This window comes from Rhinoraja longicauda, chromosome 18 (assembly GCF_053455715.1).
Source record: "Rhinoraja longicauda isolate Sanriku21f chromosome 18, sRhiLon1.1, whole genome shotgun sequence".
NCBI classification, from domain to species: domain Eukaryota; kingdom Metazoa; phylum Chordata; class Chondrichthyes; order Rajiformes; family Arhynchobatidae; genus Rhinoraja; species Rhinoraja longicauda.
Window position 1 is genome coordinate 32,684,172 of NC_135970.1, and position 24,138 is coordinate 32,708,309.

Genomic DNA, 24,138 nt, shown 5'->3' on the forward strand with positions numbered 1-24,138 from the left:
GACAATGCTATGGGAATGAGGAAGATGTCAGAAATGTTACATTATTATTTTGCTTCATACTTATCAAGACAATCTCACTGATTGAAGTGCATCTAAAATAGAAAATAGAATACATTAAATACGATATTCATATGCAAAATGGATAAAATTAGTCCAGTTGGATTTACCCACCCATTTGAAAGAATTTAGCGGAGATAGCAAAATCATTGCTCACATACTTTAGAATTTGTTGGAAAAACCTATTGTGCCACAGGATTAGCAAATAGATATTATAATACCCATATTTAAGGAGGGTAGAATATGTGCAGTAAAATAACAGACTGAACACTTTAACATTGGTGGCAGAAAATATAACAGAATTCCTACGAAAGGGGAGAACAGAGGAACATCCAGAAACATAAAGCAAAATAATGAGTTTTCAACATGGCTTTCAAAAGAGAAAATGTTCATCAATCAATCTTGTTGATTTTTTTGAAGACGAAAAGGGAGGAGGTCAAGCAGCAGATTTTCAAAAGGACATACAAAAAATTCCATAATAATGTCAAAATACATACAGTCAGCATAAATGTAGAATTGCAATCTGGCTTCAAGACCAAACCAAGAACTGAAATAATGTTTAGCTTTCTATAGAGCAAGCAGATGGTTACTCTGTTCCACAAGGATCATTATTAAGACCACTGCTGCTCACAAATTATATTAATCACTTCAGACTTTGGAATTTGAAGATACAATGGTTGCATGTGCAGGGATACCAAACTTTGGGGAAGAGGAAGGACACGAGTTATTTTTAATTTCTGAAATAAACTATATTCATTAAAGAATATAATAATAATAATAATAATAATAATAATAATAAACATTTATTTTATATAGCGATTTGGTCTAGTGTGCCAATAAATACCTGACTTGAAATCAGTCACCACACTGAATTGAAGATACCAAGTTAAGGAATGTCCTTCAGCTTTTGTGCTTCTGTGAAAGAAGATAGACTTTGATGTTCTTCACAGTGACATCCTATCTGGGCTAACATGGGAAGAATACCAATAATATCCGTAAGACAATATTTTTTAAACATGTGAGGCAAGGTGGAGAAAATTAGAGCAAAATGATAAAATATTAAAACGCTACAAACTTCCAGAAAAGTACTGCAAAAAAGCTCCTCAATGGTCAAACTTTGACGATATGTTTAGAGGGGACGATGATTTTTTTTGTCTACTTGATCAAAGCAAGCACATTCATTGTTTATATGTCTCTTGGTATGGAAATATTCTATTTATACATTTCAGTGAACTTTTAAAAACATGTGGTTAGCAAGAAGCACTTGGAAATTACTCTTGAAAAGCAATATTTTTTTTTGTCTTGGCATAATTTACACATTTTTCAACTTAAATTGTGAAATTATTTTTGTTGAATTTTTAAAGCTAGTTTCAATAGCAGAAGAAAATACAGCTAGATGCAGGAAAAATGTGCTAGATGCAGGAAAAATGTTCCCAATGTTGGGCGAGTCCAGAACCAGGGGACACAGTCTTAGAATAAAGGGGAGGCCATTTAAAACTGAGGTGAGAAAAACATTTTCACCCAGAGAGTTGTGCAAGCCAAATCACTGGATGGATTTAAGAGAGAGTTAGAGAGAGCTCTAGGGACTAATGGAATCAGGGGATATGGGGAGAAGGCAGGCACGGGTTATTGATTGGGGATGATCAGCCTTGATCACAATGAATGGCGGTGCTGGATCGAAGGGCCGAATGGCCTCCTCCTGCACCTATTTTCTATGTTTCTATGTTTCTATGAGCACATTCCCCAACCATAGAATCATAGAAAATAGGTGCAGGAAACGGCCATTCGGCCATTTGAGCCAGCAGCGCCATTCCAGGTTTGTATACACTGGAATTTAGAAGGATGAGAGGGGATCTTATTGAAACGTATAAGATTATTAGGGGGTTGGACACGTTAGAGGCAGGAAACATGTTCCCAATGTTGGGGGAGTCCAGAACCAGGGGCCACAGTTTAAGAATAAGGGGTAGGCCATTTAGAACAGAGATGAGGAAAAACATTTTTAGTCAGAGAGTTGTGAATCTGTGGAATTCTCTGCCTCAGAGGGCAGTGGAGGCCAATTCTCTGAATACATTCAAGAGAGAGCTAGATAGAGCTTTTAAGGATAGCGGAGTCAGGGGGTATGGGGAGAAAGCAGGAACGGGGTACTGATTGAGAATGATCAGCCATGATCACATTGAATGGCGGTGCTGGCTCGAAGGGCCGAAGGGCCGAATGGCCTACTCCTGCACCTATTTATTGTCTATTGTCTATTGTCAATATGATCATGGCTGATCATCCAAAATAGGTATCCCGTTCCTGCTTTCTTCCCATATCCCTTGATTTCATTAGCCCCGCAAGCTACAGTATATCTAACTCTCTCTTGAAAACATCCAGTGAATTGGCCTCCACCGCTTTCTGTGGCAGAGAATTCCACAGATTCACAACTCTCAGGGTGAAACCAATTTAGCAAGGGAGCAAAACAGAATAAAGTACTATCTCTGTTTTGAGTCTGTGGTCTCAAAAAGGCTAGAGGTAAAGATGTTGCAGTTTGGTTAGCTTACTAAGATAATGCAACATCAGACTGTATTTATATTGCACGGCTGTTAAGCAAGACAGAACTGTTGATTACCACTGGAAAAAAACAACTGCCTTTCCAAGTATTATGTACAGTGGCACTGAAAAAAAATTGACCCTGACATTGTATAAATGTTTTTGTTAGTTTGATTACTGTATGCAGTTCCAGGATGGTAATGCTCAGGAAAGGGTATTGCAAACATTTACCAGAATGATAGCAGCAGCAAAAGTCAAAATTCAATAATATCCTAGAATACGTTAAGAGGGGACACATAAAATTTCAAAAGTGTGAATTATTTTAAGGGGACATCAGTAACAAGACAGCAAAATAACATGTGTAATTCAAAGATTTGTGGAATATATGAAATGTTTTCACATTGAGAACTATTAAGATTTGAAATTAATTACCAACTGCACCCCTGAACAGGGGAGGATATCAATCACAATGATTTTGAAGAGGGATAATATAAAAAGATATGGGGAATAGGCACTGGTACTACGTTCAATGTCTATAAGTTGCTGTAAATGTTATATTTTATATTGCAATAAAACTTCAAAATGAAATATTTTATAATTTAACAAGAAACATATCATGTTGAGCAAGTTATCGCATTCTAGTGACCTCAACTTTCTTGCCATACTAAAACCAAAGCAACCTCCCGATACCTGCCATTTATCATCAGTTTCTCAAACAAAGTATTCAGTTTAACCTCAATCACAGTGCTTCTTTTTTTCCCCCAAACATTCTGGCTTTGTTAAAAAAAATCTCCCTGATATTTAAATACATCCTGCCGAGTGCCTTGGGATTCCAAAATCTTAGGCACTTCTGTTTGTAGTAAAATGATGAATCCTATTAAAAGTCCTCAGTCGAACAAAATGTTCCCAAAGATTTTAACCACAATCCTGACAAATGTAACTCCCACTACAACTGAAGCCCACAGAATATTCAGACTGCAGCGCTTCACTGCTGAAAGGGTCTTTTGTGCTTGTAAGAATTCATAAATCATTCAACATTTCTAGCTCAGGGATTTAAAATCTTTTGCAACAATAAACAAACATTGTCAAGGGTGATTTTAACAAGAATCTAATGTGCAACTTCAATGTGCAAAGTTGGACAAAAGGAAACCAACTTTTGAAGGAAATCAGAAGGGCAAAAAGGGGCCAGGAGATAGCTCCGGCGGGTAGCATTAAGGACAATCCCAAAAGATTTTATAAATACATAAGGGGGAAAAGGGTAACTAGAGAGAGAGCGGGACCTCTCAGGAATCAAAGCGGTCAAATGTGTGTGGAGCCACAGATGGGCAAGGTCCTAAATGAGTATTTCTCCTCTGTATTTACCGAGGAGAAAGACAGTAGGGTGGAGGAAATTGGAGCAGTCACTGGATGTGCCTTGAGAGCAGTCAGTGTTACCGTCGAAGAAATACTGTCGTGTTTGAAGGTAGACAAATCTCCAGGGCCTGATCAGATATATCTGAAGACATTGCGGGAAACTAGAGATGAAACTGCGGGAGCCCTTGTTGAAATTTAATGGTTGTAGGAGCCATTTATGTTTAGGCTAGCTACTGTTGGCATATTATATTATTTTGTCTAGACATATCTTGCCGTCTTATTTTGGACACTTGGGGGCAGTCGTTAGATGCACAGGGTGGTGTATATATATGGGCATAAGGGACTGGGAGTGGTCAGATACAGGGAGGGAGCGTATACAGTTCTTACCAGACCTGGGAACAGACTTGGACAGACCATCGACTGGAAAGACCCGAGACCTGGGACCAGACCAGGGACAGAGCAGTCAGCTACGACTCGTATGCAAAATAAGTATAGCCTGGTATGTTCATCTCCTTGTTTGTACAACTACTTCAATAAACAACTAATTAACCTGGAAAAAAAACGACTGGAAGATCTGTTCTGTTGGGTTTGCGTAAGATCACTCCAACTCCCTGTGTAGCAATGGCAATTGGAAAACAAGTCATTGGAAAAGTCGGAAGGTTGCCATTACAGTGGTTTTGCAGATAGTGAAGCTGATTGTGAAAGATTGCAGCAGGATCTGGATCGATTGGCCAGGTGGGCGGAGGAAGGTTTGATGGAATTTAATACAGAAAAGTGTGAGGTGTTGCATTTTTGGACATCGAACAAGGGCAGGACCTACACTATAAATGGTAGGCCTCTGGGTAGCATTGCAGAGCAGAGGGATCTAGGAGTACAGGTGCATGGTTCCTTGAAGGTCGAATCACAGGTAGATAAGGTGGTCAAAAAGGCGTTTGGTACGTTGGCCTTTATCAGCCAGAATATTGAGTATAGAAGTTGGGAGGCCATGTTGCAGTTGTATAAGACGCTGGTGAGACCGCATTTAGAATATTGTGTTCAGTTCTGGGCACCATGTCATAGGAAAGATATTGTCAAACTTGAAAGGGTTCAGAAAAGATTTACGAGGATGTTGCCAGGACCAAAAGGTGTGCGCTATCGTGAGAGGTTGAGTAGGCTGGGTCTCTATTCCATGGAGCACAGGAAGACGAGGGGAGATCCAATACAGGTATACAAAATCATATTTTCATGTTTTTTCACATTTCAGATACAGCGCGGAAACAGATACATCATGGGAGGAATAGATCGGGTAGATACACAGTGTAGGAAAATAACTGCAGATGCTGGTACAAAACGAAGGTATCACAAAATGTTGGAGTGACTCAGCAGGTCAGGCAGCATCTCGGAGAGAGGGAATGGGTGACGTTTCGGGTCTAGACCCTTCTTCAGACTGATTAATGGGTAGATACACAGAGTCTTTTCCCCAGACTAGGGGAAATCGAGGACCAGAGGACATAGGTTTAAAGTGAAGGGGAAAAGATTTAATAGGAATCCGAGGGGTAACGTATTCACACAAAGGGTGGTGGGTGTATGGAACAAGCTGCCATAGGAGGTAGTTAAGGCTGGGACTATCCCATTGTTTAAGAAACAATTAGACAGGTACATGGATAAGACAGATTTGGAGTGATATGGACCAAGCGCAGGCAAGTGGGACTAGTGTAACTGGGACATTGTTGGGTGGTGTGGGTGAGTTGGGCCAAAGGGCCTGTTTCCACACTGTATCACTCTATGACTCTATGACTGCTTTATTTTCCCATCACTGAACGTAATGAAATATCATTCCAACAAACTTGCTAACGTACGTTTTCAAACACCCTGCCAAGCTCCATTTTCCTAACTTGCATTCGGATTAGCCTGCATTCCTTCAATTCCCATCCTTGCCTAACTGTACGTCTGCATTCTTGTGTGCTCTGCCTCAATCATCTTCCCTGAGGATTCATCTGTAAATCCCGTTTTTTTCATCAGAGTAAATTACCGTCCAATCAAATAGGGAGAATGATCTGCAGTACTAGAAACTGCAGCAAAAAAATGATGAAAGACCACAGTGGGCCAGGCAGCATCTGTGGAGGGAATGGACAGTCAATGTTTCAGGTCAAGACATTTCTCGATTCTATAGCAATGACCTTGACCTGAAACATCGACTGTCCATTTCCCTCCACAGACTTTTCCTGGCACAACAGAAAATGCTAGAAGATCATATTCACCCAGTTGAAGTTATTAGAAAAACAAATGGCATAAAAATATTGTCATTAAACCTGTTTACCTCATTTATCTTGGTGGCAGAGGGCATGCATTTGAAAGATGCTATTGATGGATTGAAGATCCAGTGATGGATGGAATGAATGCTTAGGAGGGGAATATGGCATAAAGCAAGCAGATTGCTTTGTTCTCAATGGTATAGAACTTCTTGGGCAGTTGGTAAAGCTGCACTGATTCAGAGAAGTGGACAGTATTCCATCACAAATCTGTCTAGTGCCTTCGACAATTGTGGAAAGCCTTTGTGGTGTCTGGAGGTGAGTCAGCCTCCGCAGCCTCTGACTTGTTCTTATACCCACGGTATAAATATTCAATTTTTGGTCATTGATGACCCCTAAAATGGTGATGGCAGGGCACTCATCCATGGTGATGCCATTTGCATAAAGAATAAGCGGTCAGACTCTCTCTTCTTGTGGATTGGAATTATCTGGAACTTTTGCAAGTTAAAATTATTTGCCACTTGTCTGAATGTTGTTCAGATTTGGGCACATGCAGACATGGACTGCATAAGTTGCTTACCAGTTGCAAATGGAATTATGCAATCATCAGTGAATGTCCCTACTTCCATACTTGTGATGGAGGGAAAGTCATGGATGAATCAACTTAAAATGGAAAGATCTCGGACAATGTCCAAAGGAACTTATACGGTGCTGTCGAAGACTGGGGTGATGGACCTCCAACATCTATAACCATTGTCCTTTGTTCAAGGTATAACTCCAATCATTGGAGCACTGCCCTTTGTATGTCCCCTTACATCAGTTTTATCAGAGCTCTTTAGTGACACTCTTGGTCAAATATTACCTTCAGATCAAGAGTAGTCACTTCCACCTCACCATAAAATGTCAACCTTTTCTCCACAGATTGTTGTTTGACCAGCTGAATATTTGTTTGACAGCTGCAAATGTTTAATTTTCAATGTTCTGCTGAGGTCTGGATGCAAATGCTCCGAGCCAATCTCAAACAGGGCATCAGCTAGCAGGTTACTGCTGATTAGGTGTTGCTTGAAAGCACTGTCAATGACAGCTCACCCCACTTGCCTACTGGCTGAGAGTCGATTAACTGACAGTAATTTGCCGGATTGTATTGTCCCTCTTTCTGTAAACAGAACGTATCTGGACAATTTTCTGCATTGTTAGGTAGATGCCAGAATTGTAATTGTACTGCTACAGTTTGGCTGGTGGAGCAGCTAACCCTGGAGTGCAGGTGTTCAGGACTACAACTGGAATGTTGCCTGGTTACATCGCTTTTGCTGCATACAGTAAGTTCTTGAATTGACGTGGATTGAATCGACTTGGCTGGTGACTAGATTTTATGATGATGAGGACCTCAGGAGGAAGCTGAGATGAATCGCACGTTCAGCACCACTGGTTAAACATAGATGAGACAGCCGCAGCCTCACCGTTAGCACTCATGTTGGGACTGCAGTCTGTGAGGATGGGCGCAATCATGGAGCCTCCTTCTCCTATTTAATCATCCATTACCATTCACGACTGGCTGTGATCAGACCTTCAAGCTTTGATCATTGATCATGCGATCGGTTAGCTCACTTGTATCTCATTTGGAATGCATGTAGTCATAAGTCATAAGTTGAGGCTGAAGAAGGATCATGACACCAAACATCACCCATTCCTTCTCTCAATAGACAATAGCAATAGGTGCAGGAGGATGCCATTCGGCCTTTTGAGCCAGCACCGCCATTCAATGTGATCATGGCTGATCATTCTCAATCAGTACCCCGTTCCTGCCTTCTCCCCATACCCCCTGACTCCGCTATCCTTAAGAGCTCTATCCAGCTCTCTCTTGAATGCATTCAGAGAATTGGCCTCCACTGCCTTCTGAGGCAGAGAATTCCACAGATTCACAACTCTCTGACTGAAAAAGTTTTTCCTCATCTCAGTTCTAAATGGCCTACCCCTTATTCTTAAACTGTGGCCCCTTGTTCTGGACTCCCCCAACATTGGGAACATGTTTCCTGCCTCTAACGTGTCCAACCCCTTAATAATCTTATACGTTTCGATAAGATCTCCTCTCATCCTTCTAAATTCCAGTGTATACAAGCCTAGTCGCTCCAGTCTTTCAACATAAGAGATGATGCCTGTCCTGCTGCGTTACTCCAGCATTTTGCGTCTATCTTCGCCTGTAGTCATGTTGTTACGTCATTTGCCTGGCACCTCATAATTTTTAGGTGTTCCTGGTGCTATTTGTGCCAGTGCTTCTGCACACCACACTAAACCAGGGTTGATCCCTTAGCTTAATGGTAATAATGTGATGTAGATAAGATCACAGCTCGTAGAGACGGTAAATATCATGATGGTAGTCCACAGGGCCCTCTGGGTGCTCAGCTTTGATCTTTCTGATCTGTTCTGAGTCTACTTCATTTACCATGATTGTGCCACATCACATGATGGAAGGTGAACATGATGTGAGAGGAGGGCATTGCTCCACATTTACTGTGGGTGGTTACTTCTACCAGAGTCATCTTGGTCTGATGCATCTGCCACAGCTACGGGTGAAGATGGGGTCAGATTGGTTGATCGTTTATGTTGTTCCTCATCCAGATCAGCAGCTATATCCTACAGACTCAGCCGCTCAGTCGGGCCAGTATTGCCGAGCCACCTGGTGATGCATATTGAAGTCTCTTACCCAGAGTACATTCTGCATTCTTGCTATCTTTATTGCTTCTTCCAAATAATTTTCAACATGAAAGAGTTCTTTCCATCAGCTGAGGGAGGACTGTAGCTGGTAATCAGGGAAAGGTTTATTGAGCTCATCCTGTGAAACATCATGGAGTCGAGAAAGGCAGCATCTCTCGAGAACATGGATAAGTGACCTTTCGGATTGAGACCCTTCTTCAGATTCAGATGCTCATGGAATCTGGAGTCATTGTTGAGAATTCCTACTGCTACCCTCCTGTTATACTGCTATGTTATACCTCCATGGGTCTATCCTGACAATGGGACAGGGCATAACTAGAGATGGTAATGGAGAAGCATGGCACATTGTTTGCAAGGTCCTTATGATTAACTCTGATTCAGTAGGATGTTGATTGTTACTTAGCAAATTGGATGTCAAAAGTTGATGCATCGATTCTGTTGTGGGCATTGCTTATTGCCAGCAGTTTGAAGGCACAAATATTACTTACCATTAATCAAGCTGCGTCTTTACGTTGGTGAGGTCTTCCTGTGTGCACATATATTGCTGATAAATTGCAAATGGAAATGAACATTGTAATCATCAGCATACACTGCAAACATCAGATTCAGGGACAGTTTCTTCCCAGGTGTTATCAGGCAACTGAATCATCCTGTCACAACCAGAGAGCAGTGCTGAATTGCTATTTACTTCTTTGATGGCCCTCGGACTTTGTTGGCTTTACCTTGCACTAAACATTATTCCCTTATCATGTATCAATACACTGTAAATGGATCGATCGAAATCATGTATTGTCTTTCAGCTAACTGGTTAGCAAGCAACAAAAGCTTTTCACTGTACCTCGGTACACATGACAATAAACTAAACAAAACATATCCAATTCTGGTCTTAGGATGGAAGGAAGGTCTTGTTAAAAACATCTGAAGATAGTTGGACCCTAAAACACTTTGACTATGAATTCCTGCAATAATATCCAGAGGCTGGGATGATTAATTGCCAACAGCCACAATCATATACCGGCACACTCCAACCACTGGAGCGCATACAATTACCAAAACCACTCAGCAAAAACAATAACCCCAGATCCTCAGACCTCCTGACTGTGTTTCTAAATCCAAGGGTAACTAACCTTCCAAAACTGGATATAAACCCGATCTAGTTAATTGCATTATGATATTGAATTGATTACAATTGTAAAATTGGTAAGAAGTGATTTCACTTTTTATTGACACCAACAACTTACAAATTCTTATGAGTGTAGAATAACAATCTAATGTAGTAATTTAGTCTAGAATGTATAACCATTTTGTAGGGAGACTATAACTTGTATTGTATAAATCAGAAATGGTTGTCATGATGTTTTAATTAAAAATATGATAACAGAAAAAAACATCAATTCACAATAATTTAATGCATGGTTTGCAATTCAAATGTCAAAAAGGAAGTAAATGTGGAATAACTGGAAAGGAATGCAGGACTTTAAAGAAGCCCTGTGAGCCATCCGTGTGGCCAAACAAACCAGTAAAAATGTCTGACAAAGGAGTATGTAAAAATATTATTCATTTTTGCTTTTCACCCCTACTGGAACATGCTGGCCCAGAACTCTTACTGACTCTCTTTTTTTAGACTCCTACTCATCTGATGATGTTTCAGTCCCAAGCATCTGTTCCCAATCTATTTTCACTATATCCTCTCTTACACTATTAAATCGGCCTCCCCACAATTCAAGACTTAATATGAGGACTAACCTCATCCCTTTTCAAAACTACCTTGAAATTTACAGAATTACGCTCACAATGTTTTTCCCCACCGATGCATTCAACAGCTGCTTCATTTCATTTCCCACGGTAAGATCAGAGTACTGCCCCCTCTTTAGTGGGATTTTCTACATGTTGGCCAAAACATTTGATACACTTAAATTCTGCCACAAGTAATTCCCTTGCAATAAGACAATCACAGGAATATTAAACATCCCACTCCTATAACCCCATTGCCCTAACACTTCCTGCAATTTGCTTACATACAGCAGATTGGGTTCCTTATTTTATATGTCACAACAGTGACTATAGGAGTAAACTATACTTGTGTGCACATTGCAATTAATGGGGGCCATGTAAAACCCTTAAAAGTACTTCTTTCCTCCGTTAGACGACTAAATGTGTCTTTAATAGGTGGACTCAGAACAGAATTGTGTGCAAAACCCTACATTTAATACACGAAAGACTGGGATTTGTTTCAAAGATGACTGGCTTTGTACTTGTTCGATCCATTGGTGCCTATCGTTATCTGCAGCCAGTACGGGTCCATGATCTTACCTTTTTCCGAATTTCATTGGGCAGTCTATTACTGACAAATGCAAATCGTAGTTGCAGATAATATGTTCCTCGTGGGCAGGCAGGGCCATTTTCACTCTGTGTTGATGTTGTATAACTTGATATACAACTTGTAATTGTAATTCTGCTTTTTCACTCTGTTGGTTTACAGGAAGGCGGGAGTGTGAGAACTTCGTATTGTCTGGCAAGACTTCCAGACTTCCATGCTTTTTGAAACACCAGAAAAGCGCTAAAACAGAAGCCACTGCTGTTATTTAAATAGGTCAGTGCGGAAAGATGGTGAAATACTTTGTGCTATAACTCATCCACCACATGAGGCTTTTAGATAGGTACATGAACACACTGGGCTGGTGGAATAAGGATCATGTGCAGGCAGAAGGGACTAGTTAATCTGGCATCACATTTGGCACAGACATTGTGGGCCAAAGGGCCTCTTCCTGTGCAACATTGTTCTACATTCTATGTTCTTGTAAATATATGTTTTCTTTGCAGATGGTTTCAGTCCCTTTTACATTCCAGTATTTTCTGCTCCAATGTTAAACTAGTTACTATGATGGCATCAGTGACATGACATGAGAGGCAAGTGCAAGTCAGGCAGCAAGTCGCAAATCCATGTCGGAAACCAAAATGTACAAGCCCACGACCACAAGATAATCAAATTAATGAAAGAATCAACCTTATAATTCGGTGATCATGAAGTCAGATGGAGATTTCCTCATCTACTTGTCTACTCTGAATGCAATCAGTCTTTACTTGTGGTTATCAATGCAGAACATGAGTAACTTAATTCACAGAGAATTAGTTGTAAAGGGCGTCCTGAAGAAGAGTTAAATATTTTTACTAAAATACCAGGTGTATTTAATTATACCATTCACAACCTCAGGCCTCAAAGCTAATGCAATCTTTTTCAGTACAGTTATCGTTGTAATGTATGGACATGTCAATATTCATTTAGCAAAATCTAAGAAACAGTTATGAGATAAATGATAAATTTTGATAAATTATGCATATACTTTTTTTTTTAAGTTGTGGAGAACACGCAAGCTATTCTCAGAAAACCCCCATTAGCTCTTTTATACCTACTGAATAGAAGACACGGGAACTTGGTTTAATGGCTCAACTGAAAGATGGCAACTATTAGCAATATTGAACTCTGGCAACACTTGACTGGTGGTATCTGCCAATATCAGGTGTTCAAAAACAAAAATTATACCAGAGTTGACACTGGCACTTTATTTAATATAATGAGCATTTTGTTATACTAAATAATAGTTCAATGTGCAAAGTCCAATATTCCTTCTACAAAGTACAACATAAGGTAAAGGCACCGCTATCACCAACTGTGCCAGCCTGAATCAAATACAGCAAAAAAAACTGATGTTAAAAAATAAATCATTGTATTTCCTCGGTAAACCTTTTATCTTTCTCTGCTTCTCATATTGATACAATTATCCTCGATAATATTCATCTAAATGTACACAATGTGAAGGACAGCACCTCAAGCACTTATTTCAAATTGGCAAGCATCCTCACAATCTTGATACAGAGAAAATTTCTACCGTATTGAAACAACTCTTTACAAAGCTGATGTTGAGATGAAGTCTATGAATAAGGACATCAGATGTGGCGTTTATGGTAATCATTACAGTCAATGAATATTATATACTACTGAAATATTAACGTTCGTGTTGCTATCTGATTGAATAAACTTAGAAATGTAGAAAATAGGTGCAGTAGGCCAATCGGCCCTTCAAGCCAGCACCGCCATTCAATATAATCATGGTTGATCACCCAAAATCAGTACCCCGTTCCTGCTTTCTCCCCATATCCCTTAATTCCGTTAGCCCTAAGAACTAAATCTAACTTATTACCTAGAAAGGTGTAATTTAGCCAATTGTGTCCATATTTTTTTTTTTAAAGGGATATCTCCACAATTCTTGGCCCGGAGCCCACAAGCTACAGCACAAGTGTTAGACACAATGTGCTGGAGTAACTCAGTGGGTCAGGGATCATCTCTGGAGACAAAAGATGTGTGACATCTGAAGAAGGGCTCCGACCCGAAGCATCACCCATCCTTTTTCTCCAGAGATGCTGGCTGACCCGCTGCATTACACCAGCACTTTGTGTCTACCTTTGGTATACACCAGCATCTGCAGTTCCTTTGAATATTTTTAACCCAGTTATGCAAATTGTACAGTAATTTATCCTTGCATACACTGTCCGACCTCACTTGGCCTGCCTGCTGCACTTTAATGCCCGCAGTTGATGAATTTTATCCGACTGAAGCAAGCGAAAAATAAATGGTCAACGACATTGTAGGTTTCACCTTTCACCCAGTTGTGGCCGGTCACAGTAAACCCAAGTCACATGCTATCTCTTCGCGCTCAAAAAAAACCTCAGTGACTTTGACTGTCTCCACCCCTCCTCTTGTTATTTTTATTCAACCCATGACAATCATTGATGATCTCATTGGCACAGTATTTTCAATCGACCTGCACACGCCCATAAATGTTTGTGGTCTGCACCGGGTTGTGGTCGGCACAGACAGGGAGAGAGGGACACAGCACAGCACAGCACAGTACAGTACAGTACAGTACAGTACAGTACAGTACAGAACAGACCAGACAGCAGGTAAGGGGAGGTGTTGACAGGTGCTACCTTTGGCAGTGAGTGATGCGGGTGAACATTAACCTGGTGGACATTGATGCGGGTGGTCACTCATTAGCTTGGTGGACATTGGGTCGGGTGGACATGACATTACATTAGCCGTGTGGACACTGAGAGCCAGGTGGACACTGGGCCGGGTGGACATTGGGGCGGGTGGACATCTATCTCCACGATCGCCGCCGCTGTGAGCGGGGTGAGCTCGGGCAGAGGGCCGGCGCCACACACGCCGCCCGCCGGCACCGCCCAGGCCTCCACCCGCGACAACTAAACACGCCATATGTGTGTAAAAACACACACGCACACGCACATTTCCACATATATTCCGACCAGGGAGCCGGTTTGAAGCGGGAGGTAAAATGTACTCACTGGAGTTGGCGCCTTCAGGCCCGAGCGCGCCTGCCGCCGCCGTTACGGCGGTTGCCGGGCGACCGTTACTTGCGGCCGGCCGAAGGGACGATGGCGGCGCCTCAGGGTCTGACCCGACCCGGCAGGCAGTGTGGACACAGCGAGCAGGCCTATCCTCACCTCCCCGCGCTATGAGCAGCGGCGCCGGTGGACATAAGCAACCGCAGATGCTGGGATCTTGTGTAGAACATAAAGTGCTGGAGGAACTTCACACAAAGGCTAGACACAAAATGTATTGAGACAATATTACGCTTGGGCAGCTTAGTCAAGTCAAGTTTATTTGTCACATACGCATACAAGATGTGCAGTGAAATGAAAGTGGCAATGCCTGCAGATTATGCAAAAATTTACAATTACAGCATAAAAATTAAAATTAATACAGAAAAAAAAATTAGTCCCTGGAGATATAATAGTTAACAGTCCTGATGGCCTGTGGGAAGAAACTCCGTCTCATCCTCTCCATTTTCACAGCATGACAGCGGAGGCGTTTGCCTGACCGCAGCAGCTGGAACAGTCCGTTGCTGGGGTGATGAATCCCCAGCCGTATGAATACTGACTTCTCCAACTTCAAGTAACCCTTGCTTTCCATCTCTACATCCCTCTCCATCCCTTCCCCGTTCTCCGACCAGTCTGACTGGCCCGATTACATTTTATCTTTAGATGGACACATATAGCTGAAGTCACTCAGCGGGACAGGCAGCATCTTTGGCGAGAAGCGATGGGTGTGAAGAAGGGTTTCGACCCCAAACGTCACCCATTTCTTCTCTCCAGAGATGCTGCCTGTCCCGCTGAGTTACTCCAGCTTTTTGTGTCTATCTTCGGTTTAAACCAGCATCTGCAGTTCCTTCTTAGACATTTTGTCTCTGTTTGCTTTGTTGTCATCTTCTCCGAGCTAACTAACAATGATCTACATTTTCCTTGATCTTCACCCCCTTGGATGTCTGTTCTCACCCGTACATTTCTTTATCTTTGTATCTCCAATGGGCAGGAATTCTGTTTTGCAAATGCAGGTCATTTAAAAACCGATCGGGCCTGCCTGCAACACAAACCATCAAGGTCGGCAGAGGAGCAGCAGGTAAAGAGCGAGTGCGGGGATTGGCTGGAGAATCTAAATTAGTAAATTGGTAAGTTAGCTAATTAGTAAATTAGTTAATTTATCAGCAAATAAAAGTAGGGCTTGCTCTAGAGGAGCAGCAGCCTTGGGAGGTAAAGCGCGAGTCTTTGGCAGATAGAGTGTGATTCTGTCTTTGGGTCAAGCGTCTTAGGCAAGGAAGCTACACTTGATTTGGGATTTTTGTTGTCCACTGAAGAAACGGCAGGCAAGTTGGTACAGTGTGTTTCCTGCAGAATGTGGGAAGTCAGGGACACCACTGGTGCTTCTGGAAACGACACCTGCAGAAATTGGGTCCAGGTGCAGCTCCTGAATGAACGTGTTGGGGAACAGGAGCAGCAGCTGGATGATCTTGGGGCCATCTGGAAAAATGAGAATTTCCTGGACAAGACCTTCAGTGAGGTTGTCACACCAAGGATGCAGGAAGAGCAAAGGTGGGTGACTATGAGAAAGAGGAGTAAATGTTGAGTGAAGGAGACCCTGGTGGATGTACCTATTGAAAACAGGTACACCCTCTTGGGAGTGGATGACACAACAAGGTTGAGTGGTAGCCAGGGCTGTGATTCCAACCCTGGTGCCGAGGTTCAAGGGGGAAGGAAGAGTGATGTCAGGCAGAGCTCTAGTGGTGGGAGACTCCATCGTCAGAGGTGCAGACAGGAGATTCTGCGGCAGCAGGCAAGATCCAGGATGGTGTGTTGCCTCCCTGGTGCCAGGGTCCAGGATGTCTCAGAGCGGCTGCACGGCATCCTCAAGAGGGGGAGCAGCCAGAGGTTGTGCATGTTGACACAAATGACAAAAGTAGGAAGAGGAATGATGTTCTGCAACAAGAATTTACGGAATTGGGTAGAAGATGGAAAAGCAGGACCTGCAGGGTAGTGATCTCAGGATTGCTTCCAGTACCTCGTGATAGTGAAGGTAAGAATAGGAAGATTGGGGAAATGAATGTGTGGCTGAGGAGTTGGTGCAAGGGGCAGGGATTCAGATTTCTGGATCATTGGGATCTCTTCCAGGGCAGGGGTGACCCGTATAAAAGGTACGGGTTGCACCTACACTGGAGGGGGGCCAACATCCTAGAGGGAAGGTTTGCTAATGTTACACTGGAGGGTTTAAACAAAATTGGCAGTGGGGTGGGATCTCGTGCAGGGCATATGCACATGAGAGGCTATAACCTGGTATGGTGGTGTGGGAAAGGTTAGTGGACAGAATAGACGGAGACTGAGGAAGGAGGGGTGGTTTAAACTGCATGTATTTTAATTCCAAGGTAAGGCAGATGAGTTTAGGACAATGGATAGGTACGAGCGACTGGGATGTGGGAGCCATGACTGACACCTAGTTAAGGGAGCGACAGGACTGGCAGCTCAATGTTCTGAGGTACAGGAGCTTCAGGAGGGACACCTTGTTGGGGGTGTACTACAGACCCCTGAATAGTCAACAGGAATTAGAAGAACAAATGTGCTGGGAGTTTGCAGACAGCTGCAGGTCAAATAAGGTTGTTGTAGTTGAGGATTTTAACTTTCCTTAGATTTTAACTTAGACTGGGAAAATCATAGCGTGAAGGGTTCAGATGGGGTGCGATTCCTCAAAAGTGTTCAGGAGAGTTTTCTTAAGCAGTATGTGGAGGCCCCCACACGTGAGAGGGCAATGGTGGATCTAGTATTGGGAAATTGGGATGGGCAAGTTAATAAAGTGTGTGTGGAGGAGCCTTTTGGGACCAGTGACCACAGTTCAATTAGGTTTAAGAAAGTTATGGATAGGGACGGAGAAGATCCATGTGTTAAAATGCTCTACTGGGGTAAGGTCAACTTTGAGGGTATGAGAGAAGGTCTCGCTCAAGTTGACTGGGGCAGGTTATTTGAGGGGAAAGGAACATCGGCCAAGTGGGATGTTTTTAAAGTTGTGCTACGAAAGCTCAGGATATGTACGTCCCCGTTAAGAGTGAAGGGCAAAGCAGGCAAACATTAGGAAACTTGGCTGATGAGGGAAATTGAGATGTTAGTCAAAAACAAGAAGGATGCACAGTACAGGTATAGGCACCTGGGATCAAGTACATCCCTGGAGGAGTTTCAGGAACTAAGGAGTAAACTAAAAAAGGAAATCAGAAGGGCAAAAAGGGATCAGGAGATAGGGCAGCATTAAGGACAATCCCAAAAGATTTTATGAATACATAAGGGAGAAATGGGTAACTAGAGAGAGAGTGGAACCTCTCGGGAATCAAAGTGGTCACCTCTGTGTGGACCCACAGGAGAAGGGCAAGGTCCTAAATGAGTATTTCTCCTCTGTATTTACTGAGAAAGACAGTAGGATGGAGGAAATTCGAGCAGTCACTGGAAGTGTCTTGAGAGCAGTCAGGGTTACTGTCGAAGATGTACTGAAGGTACTGTTGTGTTTGAAGGTAGACAAATCTCCAGGGACTGATCAGATATATCCAAGGACATTGCATGAAACTAGAGAGGAAATTGCGGGAGCCCTGGTTGAAATTTACGAGTCGTCCTTAAATACAGGAGAGGTGCCGGAAGACTGGAGGGTAGCAAATGTTGTGCCTCTTTTCAAGAAGGGCTGCAGGGAAAATGCTGGGAAATATAGGCTGGTGAGCTTAACGTCTGCAGTTGGTAAGTTACTAGGGATAGGTTATACATGCATTTGGATGGGCTAGGGCTGATTAGGGATAGTCAGCATGGTTTTGTATGTGAGAGGTCGTGTCTCACAAATCTGATTGATTTTTTTGAAGACGTGACCAAAAAGGTTGATGAGGGCAGAGCTGTAGATGTTGTGTACATGGACTTCAGTAAGGCATTCGACAAGGTTCTGTATGGGAGGCTGCTCTGGAAGGTTAGATCGCATGGGATCCAAGGAGAGATAGCTGAATGGATAGCAAATTGGCTCCATGGAAGGAAGCAGAGGGTGATGGTGGAAGGTTGCTTCTTGGACTGGAGGCCTGCGATTAGTGGTGTGCCTCAGGGTTCGGTGCTGGGCCTGTTACTGTTTGTCATCTATATCAATGATTTCGATGAGAACATAAAGGGCAAGATTAGCAAGTTCACTGATGATACAAAATTTAGTGGTTTTGCAGATAATGAAGATGGTTGTGAAAGATTGCAGCAGGATCTGGATCGATTGGCCAGGTGGGCGGAGGACTGGTTGATGGAATTTAATACAGAAAAGTGTGAGGTGTTGCATTTTGGGACGTTGAACAAGGGCAGGACCTACACAGTAAATGGTAGGCCTCTGGGTAGTGTTGTAGAGCAGAGGGATCTAGGAGTACAGGTGCATGGATCCTTGAAGGTCGGGTCGCAGGTAGATAAGGTGGTCAAAAAGGCTTCATCAGTCAGAGTATTGAGTATAGAAGTTGGGAGATTACGTTGCAGTTGTATAAGACATTGGTGAGACCGCATCTAGAATATTGTGTTCAGTTCTGGGCACCATGTTATAGGAAAGATATTGTCAAGCTTGAAAGGGTTCAGAAAAGATTTACGAGGATGTTGCCAGGACTAGAGGGTGTGAGCTATAGGGAGAGGTTGAGTAGGCTGGGCCTCGATTCCATGGAGTGCAGGAGGATGAGGGGAGATCTTATAGAGGTATACAAAATCATGAGAGGAATAGATCGGGTAGATGCACAGTCCTTTACCCAGAGAAGGGGAATTGAGGACCAGAGGACATAGGTTCAAGGTGAAAGGGAAAAGATTTAATAGGAATCCGAGGGGCAACTTTTTAGGGTGGTGGGTGTATGGAATAAGCTGCCAGAAGAGGTAGTTGAGGCTGAGACTATCCCATCACTTAAAATAAACAGTTAGACAGGTACATGGATAGGACACGTTTGGAGGGATATGGACCAAGCGCAGGCAAGTGGGACCAGTGTAGCTGGGACTGTTGGCTGGTGTGGGCGAGTTGGGGCGAAGAGCCCGTTTCCACACTATCACTCCATGACTATGAATTCATGTTGGACAGCAGTGAGTCATAGCTAATCAAATTCACTTCAATGGAATGGGCGGCACGGTAGCGCAGCGGTAGAGTTGCTGCTTTACAGCGAATGCAGCGCCGGAGACTCAGGTTCGATCCTGACTACGGGTGCTGCACTGTAAGGAGTTTGTACGTTCTCCCCGTGACCTGCGTGGGTTTTCTCCGAGATCTTCGGTTTCCTCCCACACTCCAAAGACGTACAGGTATGTAGGTTAATTGGCTGGGTAAATGTAAAAATTGTCCCTAGTGGGTGTAGGATAGTGTTAATGTACGGGGATCGCTGGGCGGCACGGACTTGGTGGGCCGAAAAGGCCTGTTTCCGGCTGTATATATATGATATGATATGATATGAAACAAAATTGGGTGGCGTGTCAACCTGACTGCCAAACTCCCCCTCCTTATCTGCTGGTATTTATTCACAAAATGCTGGAGTAACTCAGCAGGTCAGGCAGCATCTCGGGAGAGAAGGAATGGGCGACGTTTCGGGTCGAGACCCTTCTTCAGACTGATAACCAAGCTAAATGCAGTCTTTTAAATGTCACACATGCCAGGAGAAACTTTTTATAAAGTGCAGCAATTACTTTTCCTTCATCTCTCAACTTTAACATCTCTCACAGGAGAGGACTTTTTAAAAATTAAATCCACTTACTGGCTTGAAGTCATTTAGTTTCGATTAGCACTGTTGCCAACAGGTCATAGTTCAAATGATGTAATCGTATTGCAATATGATTATAACACAAAGTTGGGGAATGGGGCAGGAACAAATGCAAGTTGTGAAAGTCGGAGGATTAACAGTGATGGGAAGGATAAAATGGGTTTCCCCTGTCAATTTTCCAAGTTACATCCTCAAAAAATTCCAGAAGATTAGTCAAGCATGATTTCCCCTTCGTAAATCCATGCTGACTCGGAATGATCCTGTTACTGCTATCCAAATGCTCCGCAATTTTCATATCATATCATATATATACAGCCGGAAACAGGCCTTTTCGGCCCTCCAAGTCCGTGCCGCCCAGCGATCCCCGTACATTAACACTATCCTACACCCACTAGGGACAATTTTTACATTTACCCAGCCAATTAACCTACATACCTGTACGTCTTTGGAGTGTGGGAGGAAACTGAAGATCTCGTAGAAAACCCACGCAGGTCACGGGGAGAACGTACAAACTCCTTACAGTGCAGCACCCATAGTCAGGATCAAACCTGAGTCTCCGGCGCTGCATTCGCTGTAAAGCAGCAACTCTACCGCTGCGCTACCGTGCCGCCGTGTCTTTTATAATTGCCTCCAGCATCTTCCCTACCACTGATCTCAGACTAACTGGTCTATAATTTCCCGTTTTCTCTCTCCTTTCTTAAAAAATGGGATAGTAAGTGGGTCTTACCAAAAATATGATCCATAATGTTCTTTCTTGAAATCGTCGTATACCTTCTTTGATTGTGCCAGATTTTATGGTGTAAAACACACTTGAAAAGTAGAATGTAAGTATAATCACTCAGTTAGCCAGTCATTATTTCTATACCAACCAGTGGACACCCAATTGTATTAATCCCATCTTCCATCACTTGATCCAAGGCCTATTCCTCAGTGATTCAAGTGGTCCTCTGGACATTCCTTAAATGCTGTCAGTGACTCTGCTTTCTCTCAGGCAGTGTAATCCAGTTAATCATAATTCTCTGGATAATAAAGGTCCTATCCTTGGATTTCCTTCCAAATCTCTTACCAGAGGGCAAAGGGGTTTTATCAACCTCGTATGTGAGAATATTTTCCTGCAGTCTACTTTATCTGTACCCCACATAATTTTATCTACTTCAGTTTTGTCCCCTCGTAACCTCCTGGTCCAGGGAAAACAAACCAAATCTCTCTTCAAATCTGGAATGTTCCATCCCAGGCAACATTCTGGTGAATCCTCTCCACCCTCTCCAGCGCAATCACACCTTTCCTCCAAATTGGTGACAGAAACTACATGTAATACTCCAGTTTAGTTTATTATGTCGCGTGTTCCGAGGTACAGTGAAACGTTTTTGTGCGCTATCCAGTCAGCGAAAAGATTATACATGATTACAATTAAACCATCCATAGTGTACAGATACGGGGCAAAGGGAATAATGTCTTGTGCAAGGTAAAGTCCAATTAAAGATAGTTGGAAGATCTCTTGTGAGGTAGATGGTAGGTCAGGACTGCTTTCTAGTTGGCGGTAGGGATGGTTCAGCTGCCTGATACCAGCTGGGAAGAAACTGTCCCTGAATCTGTATGTGTGCATTTTCAAACTTCTGTATCTCTTAGTTAATGGGAGAGGGAGTAACTGTGGTGAGTCTGGTCCTTGATTATGCTGGTCACCTTGCTGAGGCAGCGTGAAGTGTAGATGGAGTCAATGGAAGGGTTAGTCTGATGGTCAGGGCTACGTCTACAACTCTCTGGAATTTCTTCAATTTTCCACCTGAGGTCTGACCTATATTTTATAAAGTTGGACCAGCTCATGTATTCAATGCTCCGATTAATGAAGGGCAGCATCCTATGTGCCTTTTTCACCATGTTGTTTAACTGTACCATCACCTTGCAGGATCTTTGAACTTGTACAAGTTTCCCCGTTCTCCAATAACCCCGAGGGCCCTACTATTCAGTGTGTTTGTTCTTGCCTCATTGGTTCAGCCAGAATGCGTCACCTCACATTTATCTGGATTAAATTGCACCTGCTGTTGCTCAGCCCAGTTCACCAAAGAATTGATATCATCTTCTAGTCTAAGATTACAGTCTGCACTGTAAACAGAATATGATGTTCTGTTCCTCCAGTTTGCTAACCCCCATACCTTTTCTCCCTCTCCTATGCCTCATCTGGATGTGCATCCATTTCTCCCTTTTCCCCTTCCACCTAACTTCCTTCCTCTGGCTTGTATCTCTTTTATCCTTATCTCCTCATTTGCATCTCAATTTGCAATTTGCAAATTTGATCTTTTATCCTTGTCTCATCTCACACATTTGTCTTTTCATCACTGGTCATTGTCCAATCAACTGCCAATATCCTACCCCCTCATCTGTATCCACCAATTGCCAAACTCTGTCCTGCCCCACCTCTCCTCCAGCTTTCTATCACTCCCCACCCACCCAAATCAGTCCAAAGATGGGTCTTGACCTGCAACATGATCTATCCATGTTCTCCTGACAGAGTTACTCCAGCACATATTGTCATTTTTTGCAAACAAGCATCTTCAGTTCCTTGTGGCTCATTAATATGGACTTAATTATAGAAAGCAATATTGTCGGTTATCATTATTTTTCCACATGAATCTTTGTATCATTTAAATTAACTTGTCACAAATAATGAATCTTTTATCTGACTGTGGTAATTGAGTAGTTTATTTTGTCTCTAAAATGTGTCTAAATTAAATTGCATTGATAACAGCAAACATTCCTTGGGTGTGTTTGGATTTACAGAGGCATTACTGAATTTGAAGTGGACTGTGAGAATCTTGATTCAACCAGAGTGAAGAATTAAAGTCAAAGGCAGTTCTAAGTGCTTGCAATATTGCAAAATGTGGCGTTCAGCTGTAAAATATTTTCTCAATAACAGAATATTTCAAAATGAAATGCAAAAATTATTGACTGCACATAGCACTCTGTTTCATCCTGTACAAAATGATCTCTATCAAGGCTGCAGGCTACACAGCTCTACAACTTTTAAATTCAATTTGCCAGCTTCAGCTATCCAAAAAGTAGAGACCTCGGATAAACATCGATGGTTCGTCGTCCACTGGGAGGATGGAAATCATAGTTTGTATCCTTATGCATGGTTAAGGGATAACTGCCAATGTTCCCAATGCTTCCTGTCTTCAGCTAAAGCTAGAAGGCTTGCCATGAAAGATTTGGATGTGAACATTTCTCCGGAGAAAATCACCATGACTGATTCAAAGGTATTAATAGTTTAAAATATTTCCAATACGATGATTATATTGCTGCATAACTAAATCATTAATCTACAAATTAGTCTAAAGCTTGTTGGTGAAGGTCTAAGTTATATTTGAACTTTTCACTGTGAATTGGTTGAATTAATATCTGATTGAAATTTTAAGATTACGTTATGCTTTGGAGGAAGTGGGCTTGAAAGCATTTTAAACAGGAAATGCTAAATGTATAATTTGGCAATTCTTACTGTTTTATTCTCTCAATCCTAAAGCTTTTCACTGTACCTTGGTACACGTGATAATAAACTAAACTAAAGCAAAGGATTAAAGTCTTCATCTTTAAAAATATGGTAGTATTAAGTATTCATGTGATACCACCACAAAACATATTCTAATGATAATATAGAAAGACAAGGGCATGTCCCAGTTACGTGATTTTTAAGGTGACTGCCGGCGACTGTCAAAGTTGTAGCAGATCGGCAACATTTTTTTTTACCCTACAACAATGACCACGACAATGCCGAGCCAGGTCGATACAGGTGGAATTTTTTTCCGCGATGCGCCGAGATCGGCTACGATTCATTGAAGACTCCTCACGATCATGCCCGCGACACCCCGGTGAATGTTTGCCGACATCCCTAGTCGCCGGCAGTCGCCTTAAAATCGCCTAAAGTGGGACAGGTTTATTAATTGTGTATATTTCCTGTTTAGAATTTAACAGAATTATGTTGTAATGAAGTGCATGATTAAAATTTGATTTTCATGTTTCTGCCGATTCTATAAAAATTAATGTCACGCTGGCAGAATTACAAATACAAGAATGTTTACAAGTTCGGGTAATCTTCCCCATCCCTATAATAATTTTTCACTCCTTCTGTAACG

The 24,138-nt window shown here is 42.4% G+C and overlaps 2 protein-coding genes across 4 annotated transcripts in view; one reads left to right on the top strand and one right to left on the bottom strand.

Annotated features, from left to right (window-relative positions):
- Positions 1 to 14,392, bottom strand: part of ext2 (exostosin glycosyltransferase 2) — a 188,895-nt gene extending 174,503 nt beyond the window's left edge. For both annotated transcript variants that reach the window (XM_078415478.1, XM_078415475.1), the window contains exon 1: positions 14,250 to 14,392. The gene's annotated coding sequence lies outside the window, so the exon portion shown is untranslated. The remainder of the gene's footprint in view (positions 1 to 14,249) is intronic.
- bbox1 (butyrobetaine (gamma), 2-oxoglutarate dioxygenase (gamma-butyrobetaine hydroxylase) 1) overlaps positions 13,737 to 24,138 on the top strand; it is a 75,648-nt gene continuing 65,246 nt past the window's right edge. The window contains exons 1-3 of one of the 2 annotated variants that reach the window (XM_078415479.1): positions 13,737 to 13,847; positions 15,277 to 15,412; positions 22,790 to 23,265. In XM_078415479.1, the coding sequence (XP_078271605.1) occupies positions 22,888 to 23,265 (378 nt within the window). In that variant the 5' untranslated portion in view covers positions 13,737 to 13,847; positions 15,277 to 15,412; positions 22,790 to 22,887. The remainder of the gene's footprint in view (positions 13,848 to 15,276; positions 15,413 to 22,789; positions 23,266 to 24,138) is intronic. The other variant, XM_078415480.1, reaches the window with a different exon arrangement.